At 42.3% G+C, this 13,638-nt stretch overlaps 1 protein-coding gene across 1 annotated transcript in view; it reads right to left on the bottom strand.

The window, feature by feature from the left end:
• The window catches only part of mdy (diacylglycerol O-acyltransferase), an 87,767-nt gene that overhangs the window by 12,183 nt on the left and 61,946 nt on the right, over positions 1–13,638 (bottom strand). The window contains exons 7-9 of the mRNA XM_033350189.2: positions 12,418–12,592; positions 10,996–11,104; positions 1,084–1,128 (exon numbers count right to left, since the gene is read on the bottom strand). Of these exons, the coding sequence (XP_033206080.1) occupies positions 1,084–1,128; positions 10,996–11,104; positions 12,418–12,592 (329 nt within the window). The remainder of the gene's footprint in view (positions 1–1,083; positions 1,129–10,995; positions 11,105–12,417; positions 12,593–13,638) is intronic.

The raw sequence follows: 13,638 nt of genomic DNA, 5'->3' as shown, positions 1-13,638 counted from the left end.
GCTGGCTCGATTATCGATGGCAAAGGCAGCACGAGTTACAGGAAAACTCCGTTACCAGGCAGTCTCTACGACTTCTGCGAGCGTATAATTCACGCGGAGACGACGACGCGAAGGTGCACGGCCGGCTGTACATAGGACGAAAGTTGAATCATGAATTCGTACTTTCTGCCGAAAGTTTCACAAGCGAGTGCATTGAAACGGTTGTAGCCATGTTTCGCCAAATCGAAACTGAAACGTTCTCGCCGTGTCTATCCGCGCCAGAGGTTTGCAACGACGCACTGTATTAAGTGGTATACTTATCGACGACACGGTTCCCGGTCCTCGACGTTACGAGATCGCACATCGCTTTCACTGTTCCAGCGAGGACCGACGAGTTCGCGAACAGGAAAGGAGATTGAATTCGCAAATATTGCTCCGAGGCTTTCCGCCTAAAAGCGGATGGCGACGGGATGGCAAACGATTCTAGGAGGATCTCGCGGAGAACACAGGTGCAATAATGTTTCGCACAGGCGTCGGTATAAGTTCGTACGTTGCTGAGAGAAAATACGCGCCACGAGTCTGGCTGGAAACAGGAAACGTTCATTTGAGGCAGGTTTAGTAATTCTAACGAGAGAACGTGGTTTCCACGTTTACTATTTTTCGAGGAATTCTTATCGCGAACCGATGAAATACAGTCGGAGGCAAAAATAAGCGGACAGTAGCGAAAATAGGTATCGATGAAGTTTCGTCAAATACGATTTGTTTGCACAAAATTAATTTCAATTATTTACTAGGTTGTTTATGTGCTACAAGTATATATAATAAATAAAACTTAAACATACAACACTAGTAATAGTTGGATTAAACTTCATTGATGCATACGTATGCTTACAGTCCACTTTTGTCTTCGATTGCATTTTAAAAACAAATGACTTGTGCTCGTTGTTGGCATTTCATAAAAAAAAAAAAAAAAATTTAGATTTCTCACATTAAAAGATACGAATTCTCGCAGATTTAATCACGCTTCGATGATGCAAGCGCTTAAGTGTTTTTGGTCCACAGCACGCGCCTACTTTGTTTTCAACTGAATTGGATTATACTCACGGCCAGTTTCAGCAAACGCTCGGAAGCCTTCGCCACGTCCATATTCTGGAAAATAAACGAAGTTCGATCATTAATACAAAGGAAGTCACGTGAGCGCTAAATAAGGGAAAATAAATAAACTAAAAGGCCGAAATTGGGAGCTGCAGGGACGGGGACGGGGGTGGGTGAAAGAATGGTACGAAACGAAAGTTCCTAATTGGATTCAAACCTGCGGAATATGTAGCGGAATTCGCCCAGTACGCTCAGAAATTTTTGCACAATGATCGCGATGAACAGTAGTGGCTCGTAATTAAAATTAGCTCGAAATAATTAGCTGGCGTGGAATTCTTGCAAATTCAGTGATGTAAGCACAATTGCATGGAATTTGAAAATATTTTGAGATGTTTAAAGATTCTTCGGCCATATCGATATTTGGCCGGTAGAAAAATATTTGCTACAGTTACAAGAAAAATTAAATTATATCACAATATACTATATACGATGGTATTTTTTTGTTTGAAAGAATAGTATTTTTTGAAAATAAATTCCGAGTATATCTTCGGCAAGCGTGCGAAATACATAGATGCAGATACGTAGATGCATTTGTGTAACTATTAATATTTATATTTATTCATTGCGGTAGAAACAATGGAAATATATCCTCGAAATTTATCATACTTCGCGTTATATTCGTTGTATATTTTCCAATGAAAATATAATGCTACCAATGTTTCCTCCCTGCGATCCGCGTCATGTAGCAAGGTATCGTAATTATACGTGATAAAGAAAAACGTTCCTGTAAAAAGCTCTGAAATACCATTCCACGTTTAAGAATCCACTTTATACACTATACTCTACAACCCCTGAATCTCTTTTATTTAACACGAATCGCTAACCATTTTTCTTTTTGAAAAGACAGTGGTAGTTCTTAACATCATATCGGAGTGAAAGCTAAAAAAGTTGAAAATGGAGGTTCAGATACTACGTCAGAATTTAAAAACTGCCATTTAAAGGAATGGAGGCAACAATACTCGGTTTATAAAGGGTATGCAAATGTACATCAATTGAAATGGCGACTGATAAACCAAATGGAGAGCACGAAGTTCCATAGATTAACAGCGTTCGGTAACTGGGCGCAATGAGTACTTGTGGTCGCTGGAAAGTATCCTCTTATTCCCCCACACTCGAAAACGTCGAAGGAGCTTTCCAGCAATGGAATTGATATTTCGTGCGGTGTACTAATTGAATACAGGGGAAGGAAACTACCCTTCCGGCGTTCTGCTTAAGTGGCGGTTTGTCGAGGTCTCTCCGAATGGCACAACACGAGAACTCACGGTGCTTATATACCCAGGCTTACAAATAAATACCTAAAGAGCCTCCTGTCGATTTCAACACGCCATTTGTATGCACACATACACTCAGGCTTACGTAAATACAGAAATACAGCGGGTGTATTCGTGACCATGTAATCTTTAGACTTTTACGGAGGATAAAAATCGCCGAGAAAGAAAAGGAATGGAAAAATGTAGGAGTGGGAAAAAACAGAACAACGATTCGTGGAATAAAATTTCGTTCGAATGAAGAATGTGCAAAGTTTCGGGGAAATATGAAATTATGCGTGTGCAATTTGAATGTAATTCGATTCCGTTTCGGAGACGGCAATTTCGCCAACGTTTCGCAGATTAAAACGAAACTATGTATAATTATATGCATCGTGGGATTCGTAATTACAGTGCTTGATGCATGTTCGTTATAAACCCGGAATATAATATTCTAATTTGAGGGGACCCGCGCGGTCTGGGAACGCTCGAACTGGCTAACGAGATGTTCCATGAATTCGGGCTTAAATAATCGTTTTGATCGGACCGATAAAAATTTCGCAAAGAAGATAATTGACGTTTCGTGAGCGGATATCAAGATTCGTGGATGAATATAATTAACGGAAAAAGTGTGAAAGCTCTTTCGATTGTTCTATTCTACGAATCTGACGAACGATAAGGAAGCGATGAGTTTAGCATCGCGTTGAATCGTTTGATCGTAAACCTGCCAAATTTTCACGGAGTTTAAATACTGTCACAAATACAGAATAAATCGACTTTTGCTCGTTAATGGAGGATTAAATTAAAAAATAATATATTTATACCAAAGTGATGTAAAATATATACCACCCTTGTATAAAATTAAAAATACTAGATAAACATTTGTTGTTTACAAACAAATAAACAATCTGTTGTTGTAAACAAATAAACAATTGTTCAACAAACAATTGATCTGTTCATGTTGGTCTTTTATAATGAGAACCGTCGTCAATGAAACACCGAATAAACATTCAATTTTATCGAAAAGAAACAAAATATTATAAACATAAATTTGTCGAAGTTTCTGAGTAGTATTCCAACGGAAGTAATTAAGTTTACAGGTATATATGTTTACAGGTTTATATGTAGTGTGAGTAAAGTCAATGGCAAAACAAAATCTTGTTTAACAAAGTTCTTGTAACTTTGATAAGACATCGCTGATTAAAAGTATAACAATTTTCCTCGAAATCTTCCTTTTTCATTAGTACTACATTCTAGGAAAAGTAATACCTTTGACATTCACTTTTTAACTCACTCTGAGACTGTAACAGGGCATCGCGTTTCTCGAGAAAATTAAGTACGCGTTATAAAGCTTCATGCTAATGTCACTTCAGTTAGAAACCCTTTGACCCTAAAAGCGATCAAAGGTCCGAAAGGAACTGCTTTATCTTCCCTCTGTGTTTGTAAAAAATGGTGTCACTGTTCGATGACGCGTGGCCCGTCCAAGAAACGAAAAAGGACTTGTTGAACTTCGCCGAAAAACCGACGGTATCTTGAACGATCGCGTTTCTATTTCCAGTTGAAAGGATGCTTGGTTGGCTCGAGAGGTTTCCCGAATGAATGGTACAGCTTGAGTCGCGTTCACCGCGTGCACAGAAGGGGAAAGTGGAGAGGCGTTCGAAGCGAAAATAAAAAGAGAATGTATCGTATCTTTTCGTATCCTCCTATTTCTTCTCTTTCTTTGTCGCGTGAGATGGTGTGCCATGTGGATCGATCGTCTCTGACCGAGTCAAAGGCCAGAAACCTTGGGGTGGAAAGGGTTATAATAAGCCGTCTCGGACGGAAACGCCAACGGTCTCTAGCTACTAAAGTAGTCGTAACTCGAGCCCACGAACGGTGTTGTCTACACCACTGAAACTGAATACTAGCTTTCACTAGAATGAAACGCGACGAATACTTTTCGTCTCGCGAGGGTCCTATAAGCGTCTTCTCAGACTCGGTAGGAAAGAGACAGAGAGAAAGAAAGAGAGAGAGAGAGAGAAAAGGAGGGAGAGAGAAACAGAAACGAAAGAAGGGACGAGTAGCAAAAAGAAGGAATGAGAAACGGTTGGAAGAAGCCATTCCTTCCTACTCGCACTAGGACAGCTCCGCCGTGGAAGCTTGCGCGATATCGTTTCAATTAGCGATCAGAGATTTACGACTTTGCATCCACGAACACCTTCTTGTCGCGCTACCACGATTATTCTCGAGATACTGACGATTCACTAGCCCCGAATTGAATTCCGAGCGAGTCAACAATGGCTGAGCAATCGAGGGAATCGTTGCTATACACAGAGTGTTTATGTGTGCGTTTTATCTTCCCTTCATCTCGTTCCGTCACTCGCGGCAGAAAAATTAGGAGTAATTTCGAGAGAAGGGTCGCGGCACATCCGATGTTAGCTCGAGCAAACGACGTGGAAGAACACACACACACAATCTCTCTCTCGCTTTCTCTCTCTCTCTTCTCTCCATCTCTTGTTATTTTTCGTCGAATCAATTCTCCTAGCTCTTGTCATTTATTAAATGTCATAACGGACGCAACGGTACCATTCAGCGATGACGTTAGTTCTCTACAAAGCGGAGGGAAGATCGACGGTGGAGATACGTTTTTGAGCAACCGTGAAACTACGTTCCGTAATTGAATTCCCATCACAGTGTAAACGAAAGTAATAGTTCTTCCCGTTTCCCGTCTGTCAGCTGTACGCCGCTGTTATCACGAACAAGCCGAAAGAATTAAGGTCTTCTCGATACGTTTCCCGTCTCGGTTGCTCTCGAGTTGACGTTTGGTTACGGTTCGATACGTATAACCCTCGATACTCGATGTCCAATGCTGAAAGGAATATTCATGGAAGTTCGTTAACGATCGAGTGAACAGAACCTCAATTTCCGGTTGAAGATATCAGGAAACAGCGTCAAGTCGACAAAATAGAATAGTCTGGTTTCTTGCCCGTGTCACGGGCGAAATTATTAAGGATACCGTTTCATTTGCAATAATCACGGCTATCAACCGAACATGGACGATCGGCTTTTCAACTACCACGAGCTGAGATATTTTTACCTGTCGTATTTTATCTTCTCCAGTCACTGTTGGTCGTTTTACCTCTTAGATGGAACCGGACAAATATCCGACAGACTGAAAATTCCTTTCAAACGACAATGTTTAGCAGGATACTCAAGCTCAAAGCCGACACGAGGAGGAAAAAGAAGAAGAATGAGTGAATGGGTGAAAATAAAAATATTGGAAGTCGTCGATGTACAGAAAAGTCGGACACGATTTTTTTCCTTTCTCAACTGCTCCTTGACGTGCGTGCAGTCACGGCCTCCGAAGAAGATTGCATACCACGGCGAGTAAAAAAGAAGGCGAGAGAGAGATAGAGAAAGAGAAAGAGAGAAAGAGAGAGAGAGAGAGAGAGAGAAAGGAGGCAGTTTACGACCATTCATGATGGGAAATCGATACGATATTTCATCCGTTTTGTCGTCAACGGCCTCGAAAGTGCGAACAACCAAGCTGCAGAACCTGCACCCACTGACTCACCATCCTTTGTGCACTCTCCAGCACCCTCGAAAATCCTTTAAACGTTCATCCCTTTAAGCAGTAGCACGTCGTCGAGCCGATAAGGTGACGTTCGATGCGACCACGCTGTCACCGTTGCTCTAGAGTGTGAAGTCATTCGTGTGCAGGGATGTGCGCCGTGAAAGATAGGCGAAACGTACAACCGGCTATTTACACGTCACGGCAAACAGAAAATATTCAATGACCTATAAGATGAATGGCCTCTTGCTGGTAGCGCTATTAACCATCAATGTTATGTATGCGCGTCAGACTGAAAAATCTTATCACTCTGCAGAATACCGTTTCACATAGTGAAACTCCTATTTACCTTTAGTACAAATTATACCTAGAGTACAAATTATACGACATCGATGACTCGCGTGACCCGCAGATGATTTTAATCGCCAATGACATGAATCACCTCTATGGCGCAACACGAACCCTAATGACGTTTGAGATTGATAAGTTGGTAGCCCGGTGGCGCGAGGTTACTGAGTGAAATCCTTTAGAAAAAATTATCCTTGTCAACCTGTAAACGTTCAAATAATTAATTATCCGGCTATGTTAACCATATAGAGAACCAAACAGTGGCTATGTCTGATTAAGATTAAGTTACGACGTATGTATGTGCGATCTTTCGTCTATAACAGGCACGTGATTCTATCCAGGTGTAATTAATAATATTATTCTCACTAGATACGGATAAATAGCCATTAATACCTGAATGAACGAGAAGTTTGTTAACAGAAGTTCGTTTGACAGTTGTGCTCGTGTTAATTAGTAATACTAAGTTCGATGATGTTCCTGATAGTTGAGGTAGGGTGACTTTAACTTCGGTTTCGATACTGTTTTGCACTCTACGTTCAGTGACTCGTCAACGAAGCTACTAAAGGAGAAGTAAATTAATGTACACTGTTAATTAAAAAGAACACGCTTTAATGAAATTTCTTGTAATTAAAAAGCGGGAAATGTAAATGTATCAATAGCGAAGTTGCATGCAAATTGTATACGTAATCATGTGCAATTAACAATTGCAATTGTAATAGCAGATCATTTTATTGGAGTTTGAAACCAAAAGAGAAAACGGGCAATTTTTTATTGTAACTTATAGTTGAAGCATACATATAGATCTGGGGGAGGATCAGAACAAAAAGATCCCAAGATGGATGGGATCAATGTAAGAAAAGTAGAAGCGTGCAGACTATTTCTTAGAAAGTGTGACTCGACAGAACTGCTCGAGAAATTTCAGTTACTACGAAAACGTGGTATATATATATATACATATATAGTATTGAAAATATGGTACAATAAAATATACTGGAGTGATATACATAGTAATCTTAAAAAGAAAACTCCAATTTCCTTTGAGATAAAAATATTCTCAAATGCAACGACGATATGAGATCTATGTTTATAAACAATGATAAATTCGACAATACTCTCGACATAATTTCGAGTAAACTTCGAGAATATTCCAACTCTAGTGACGCATAATGTTTTCGTTTTCCTCGAATACTGAGCAAGCCTTAAACGGTAGCATGCCCTTAAACAACTAGAACCGGACACTTGGAACACAGAACTTGGTAACAACAGGAGTCGCCCTTAGGCCAAGACAGCCAGTCAAAACTTGGGTACCGCTGATTAGATAGTTCCCGCTAGTTCCTTGTCCCGCCGGTGCTTTTCGAGCAGTTCTCTTCCTGCTCACCTATTCTCCGACGGATTATTAAACGTTTCCATAGCATCGAATCCAGTAGATCGACGTAAGCACCGGCGTTCAAGAAGAGATTCCGCGTCGATCCCGAACAAGCCGAGCTCCATCGGTACACGATTTTCAATCGAGGACAAATTGCTTCTGGTAAATTGTTCGAGATTCCCTGTAACTGTAAGATTCCAAATCCTACGGTAAAGAAGATGGTGTCGAAGAAATAGAAATAGAAATAGAAACGGTTAAATCTTGACGTAACAATAGAACTAACCAGAGATATTGTTCTCGGTCTCGTTTTTCTCCTAGCCTATAAAGGAATCTTGAAACTGACGACATCGATCGAACTCAAGTAATTACCGTGCAAGGTGCACGAGAGTTAATTCCGGGGTGGCAAGCTCTTTCTCTATCCATTTCCACGTCGTCCGCCTCGTCATTTTCTCTATCTTCGATCGCAACGCCGGTCCCCACCCTTTTTCAACATTTTCTCTCCCTTTCTCGTTCAGTATGGCCACCTCGACTGCCTTTCTAGCCGACAAATTGGATTCGATAATTGCGAATCACGATGGCAGAGACGACAGTCACGTCGTTGATCGTTGCCGGCCAGCTGGCAGGGGGAAATGTCTCCGTCTTTCGACCTACTTCGCGATGGTCTATCACTGTCGCGTGAAGCCTGACACCGAGGGGCATCGAGAAGAAATCGATTTCGTGGATATTGCTTTCCTCTGCGAGCGGGCGCCAATGAATCGCGGCTATCCACGGGAATTGATAACTGCGCCCGCTGCTCATCACATTGTAATTACGCCCCGTCTCTCTTCGCCTTCCGTTTTTACTTCGCGACGACACGCCCCGCGCACCCTCCAAAGCTGCCGCGAGACTGGACTGGCTACTCATTATCTGGATATTATCTTTTGTTGCGCAGACAAAGCGAATAAAAGAGTATATTAACCGGAAGTTTCAGTTTTTTACTCTCGAGAAGTAGCATATTAGATTTTCCGAAGAGTGTTTCCCTAAGTACCTTCCACTATGATAATATTTCAATTTTGGAACTCATAAAAAATGTACGACATCGTGAATACGCTTCTCTTAGCCAGTACCATTAATTATGAAAGAAAATACGAGTAGCTGGAAACTTCTTGAATAGTTTTATAACATTCTACAGAGAAGAAGGTAATAAAAGTGGAGTGTGGTGGTTGTCAATGAAGTGTACAGTGAAAAGCGTCGTTAAGCGGTACGGAGAAACATTAAGAACAACTCTGGAATAATTGTGTTCGTGACATTCTAAATTTTAACATCTGACCATACACGAACGTATCTACTAATTCCTGTTATCAATTCCATTTGCGTGAAACTCTTGATCTTTCTCGCGGGAAAGAAAAATGTGCATACACGTGACGAACCATTCGAAACAAAGAAATCACCAAAATTTCCAACGTTTTAGGATGGTAGCGCATTGGTAACAGCCGACTACATTATACGGCCATCTATGGATATAGCTGGTAAACCGCGGATGTCCGGCGCGGATCAGCCGTGGTTAAAACTGTCCGCGTAAAAGGATCCATTTAAATCCACGAACTGGGCGAACACACGCGGGAAATTTCTGCCACCGATGCACACTGGCAGCGGAGCTATTCATCTCCTCGTTAACGAACAATCAAAACCGCAGCCTGGTTGAATTTTTTCAATTAATGTCACAGAATTAAACGAATAAACGTCAAATTGTTGATCACCCCCGGTACTTCACTAACCGTGAAACGAACTGGAACGTCTGCGATTTAACTGTTAACCAAAGGTAAAGAGTTACGTGGTGAAAAAGGGTAGAAAGGAATAAAAGATGAAAAGAAGGGACGAACAAATTAAAATGAAGCAAAAAGGTAAAGGAGGAAAAAAATTAGTGAAAAATGGTGGCAACGTCAGTACGTTGTTTGCCGGTTCTTCGTATTGTTTCCACGGCAATTGCTGCTCGCGCAACGCTAATTTCACGTGCTGGCAAAATTGCCGTCGACTCATTACGCGCACGAGATCGCCGTTGTCTTTATCGCGGTGGCTGTTTCGTGTCGGACCAATGCTAGGTGAAAAATAATTTTGCGACATTACAGTCTCTCACCCCTTTTCGAGTTAACACGCCCGCGGTTTACCGTGCCATATGAAAGCGACGTAACTCTTCTCTTTCGACTTTTTGACAACGCAACGTTGCGATTTGGCGGCTGTAAATAACAGATACGCCGAGATACGCCGCGATTCGATAACGAATAACGAGGCAACGAGTAAATCGACCAATCGACGAGAATGAACGAGTTTAATTGCCAGCTCACGATCTCAAGTTCCGTTCTTGTCCCTGCCATCGACGAAATTTACACCGAAAATACACCACACCATTACACAGATCGACTGAATTATCAAACAGAATTGCCCATCAATGTCGTTGTTCATTTAACTTTATCATTCTCCCTGGACGGACGTTATTTTCCTGCGCCATTGTATCGCCAATAATAGAAGATACAATCGTATTCTCCAAGTTGCATTCCGTCCAAATTGTCCAACTAGCTTATCCGCCATATTTACAGCTTCAGACTGATTACAGTCGACTGTGGCGAGATACATCGGCGAAACACGTACAATTCTTGGTCGATTTTTGCGAGAGCCGGGCCTCACGACCATGTTTCCTAACAAATGATCCAGCCTGTCAAATATAACTGGAAAAAGAGGAGCGAAGAGGCCGCTTAACAGCCTGACGAGATAAAAACTGATGGGTCGTCAGGGCCATTATTGTGCGGTGTGCGTAGAAACATGTCATTACCCAGGGGTGCATGGGGATTTTCTGTGAGGAACGGGCGTGCGAGAGGCTGGATAGAACAGGTTGGGGTCGGTCGACCATATATTTGTGCGTATCGTAGCTAGCAGTCTGGGAATTACAAGAAAGATTGATCGTACCTATTTGCTGAAACCAAATTACACTTCTGTTCATCCACTCTCACTATCTTAGGAGCCATTTTGCTTCCAATGGCTAGTCTCCTAGATCTTATTTACGACCGTTCGTATAAATAATTAGCCACCTTAACAACGTTCGCGATACACGTCGATATATCGAACGATAGATTATTATTTATTTCGAGTAAAGAATAAAAGGGATAAACGCGTGATGCATAGCGCCGCGATACTAGTACCGTGATACTGGTTCAACGAGCACGAAAGTAAAACGGATAAGGAAAATGGAAAATTGTTTTCTATGATGTACGATGTTCTAGAGGGCCGTTTCTCCAGGCGTAATGAGATTTTTCCATCGCGCCGTTGTACAGAGGATTTAACGGGCTATATGAAAGACTAAATGAAACACTTACGCTGAATGGGACTAGCGAATTCTTCACACACGGGATCATCCATTGCTGGAACAGCGACATGACTACTTGCAAGCCGACCACCACCTCCAAGATTCGTTTAATTAGAAATCTGCACAGATAAGAAAAACGTGAATTACGTAATTACAGACTCGTTCAACGCGGACGTAGTAAAACAAAAATATTGTCCCTTGTTTAAATATACTATTTCGCTTCGGAGAAAATGTACCGAGAGTTTCTAGTCCTGTAAAAGCATGACCCATTTCCACCGTACGTTAGTCAAACAGAGTCAGCCACGTCTTTTTAGTCTACGTCACGACTTTTCTGCAAATAATACATTAGCCACGTTGGTTACATTTCTCTTATCATGCACACTCCGTGTACGTCGAAAATTCGCCACGCTCGCCGAGAAAATCCAAAAATATGACTCGACAAGAGGGAATCACGCGATATGACGTTTCTTTTCCCCGTCGCAATTCGTCCCTGGGATTTTCGTGGGCCAACAACTGCCGGTGGCAAGAAACGTCGGCCAGCCACAGACTTCTCTTTCGCCGATGCATTCCATCCGACCGAATCGGCAGCGGCGGCGGCGGCGGCGGCTGTATGCATCGTCGAAATACGTCCGTACAGACGGAGGAAAGTGTTCCACGAAAATCTCCGGGATTCCGGATACAATCGGAAGTACGAACCCGGAAGCACGAAAAGGAATACATCACCTTGCCTCCGGGCGAGTCCATCCAAACGTACCCTCTCTCTATTTTCCCAACAATAGCCCACTTAAATCTAATTTCGCGAACATTTCCGCTCGCCAACTTTGCCTTCTTCCCTTTCGTTGCTCTCTTCCAAAAGGAAGTGTGCACCACCGAAACCGAGGAAGAAGGGAAACTTTTTCGGCAAGTGACGTGCAAACCTGGCCAAGATCTACCACTCTTACGTAGAAAAATGTGTACGCTGCGGAGATTAGAACGAAAAGCAACTTCAGCTGCGCAATTTTCTCGTAAACTGGAGTTAAAAAATTTAGTGATTTTAACAACTTAACCGAACATACCTTTTTCAGAGCGATCGATGTCGATTATTTAAGATGACTAAGTAAAAAGTAGTTTCTTAAAAGCAGGATACTGGAACAGGTTTTACTTATTTTAAAACTAAATCTATATTTTCAAAAATAGAATATGCGAAGAGAGAAAAAAAGCAATATTGGGCTGTTCTATGATGGATGTTTTATAGAACGTATATTCCAGGCGTAGAATATCCAATGATACCAGAGGTTCTAAAATATATCTCGAGTTTCTCTTCTCTTTGTTTTAAAAATCTTTCCGACAATTTCACCGTGCACGGAAAACTAAAACGTTCGAATATTTCCTAAAATGTATTGATCAAACGGTTTATAAAAAGAAAAAAAAAATTCGACCTCTCGCTATTTACCTTTTTCGAATCCTTTGTGTTCTGGGGAAATTCAGTTCGTAGCAGAGGGTAGGCGCCAGGATGTAGTAGTAAAGATCACGGAGATTCAAGTTGTCCGGATATTGCACCAAGACCATGCCGTCTACTTTGTGCTTCGAGTCGTCGGCCAGGTCGCCGTTTTGCTTCGCGATGCAAGCTGCAACAAAGAATCGTATCCGCGTTAGACTAAAGGGAGAAAAAACAGATTACAGCGATGAATCACACGCCACGGCTGGCAAGCAACAGGAATTTCGCGAACCCTTGGACAGCCTCTCGTGCTTGCAACCGGGCCAAAACCGGAGAAAAGCAAAAATCGACTAAATAAAAGGAAGGAAAGAAGAGAGGAAGAGAGAAAGAAAAGGAAAAAAGAAGAAAGTGAAAGCTTCAACGGGGAATTTGATGAAAAGGTACCCGGGAAGTTAGTTGCTCCGCCGTGCAGTGCTCGAGAATCATTCCGTGCATCCCCAAGGACCGGGAAGAGCCGGTGTAGTTTAATCTTTCCAAGAAAAACCAGCGAGTATTTAAACTTCGATCCCTCGTGCGACGTAAGTTCAAATTGCTACGCGACTGTTACGGTAGTCATCGTTATTACACGATTTCAATATGAAGGCGGTGGAACACGTTAAAGCGTGGTAGTGTATACCACGACAAAATTTCGCCAGGATCGGCGGAAAGTTTTTTCTCGTTGGTTGACTCGAAACGCGACCGATTCTCATCTATGCGCCTAATCCCCTGCCAGCACGAATAGCTAACTGATAGAATCCCCTCATTTATCCAAATCCAACGGATAATCCAATCTGGAATTCAAATAAGCTCAGTTACGCGCCGGCTGTTACCCGGAAAGGGCCGTGGAACCGAGCGATCGGTCCGATTCGAGTCGTTGCGACACGCTCAACGTCCAAAACGCTGTTTGCAACCGGGAGGAAATCGACGTGACTGCCGCGAGTACCATCGTGCCGACGAGAGACGTTCGGAACGACGCCTAGCGACGTTCCATGGGCCTCGAGCCCTCGCCTCGGGTAATAAGTGCCCAAGAATTCGTCCAAATTAAATTCCTCCTGCCTCTTTTTCGTTCGTCTCACTTCCGTTTTTCTGCTCCGTTCTTGTCCCCTCTTTCTCGCTCTTATTCCACTGATCTCATAGCTGCTTCATTTATTCTCCGTCATGTTTTTTTCCCAGCACGGTGGCTGGCTGCTTGGTACT

Source organism: Bombus vancouverensis, chromosome 11 (assembly GCF_051014615.1).
Source record: "Bombus vancouverensis nearcticus chromosome 11, iyBomVanc1_principal, whole genome shotgun sequence".
Classification (NCBI taxonomy): Eukaryota; Metazoa; Arthropoda; class Insecta; order Hymenoptera; family Apidae; genus Bombus; species Bombus vancouverensis.
This window is presented reverse-complemented; position numbering and strand designations above follow the sequence as displayed.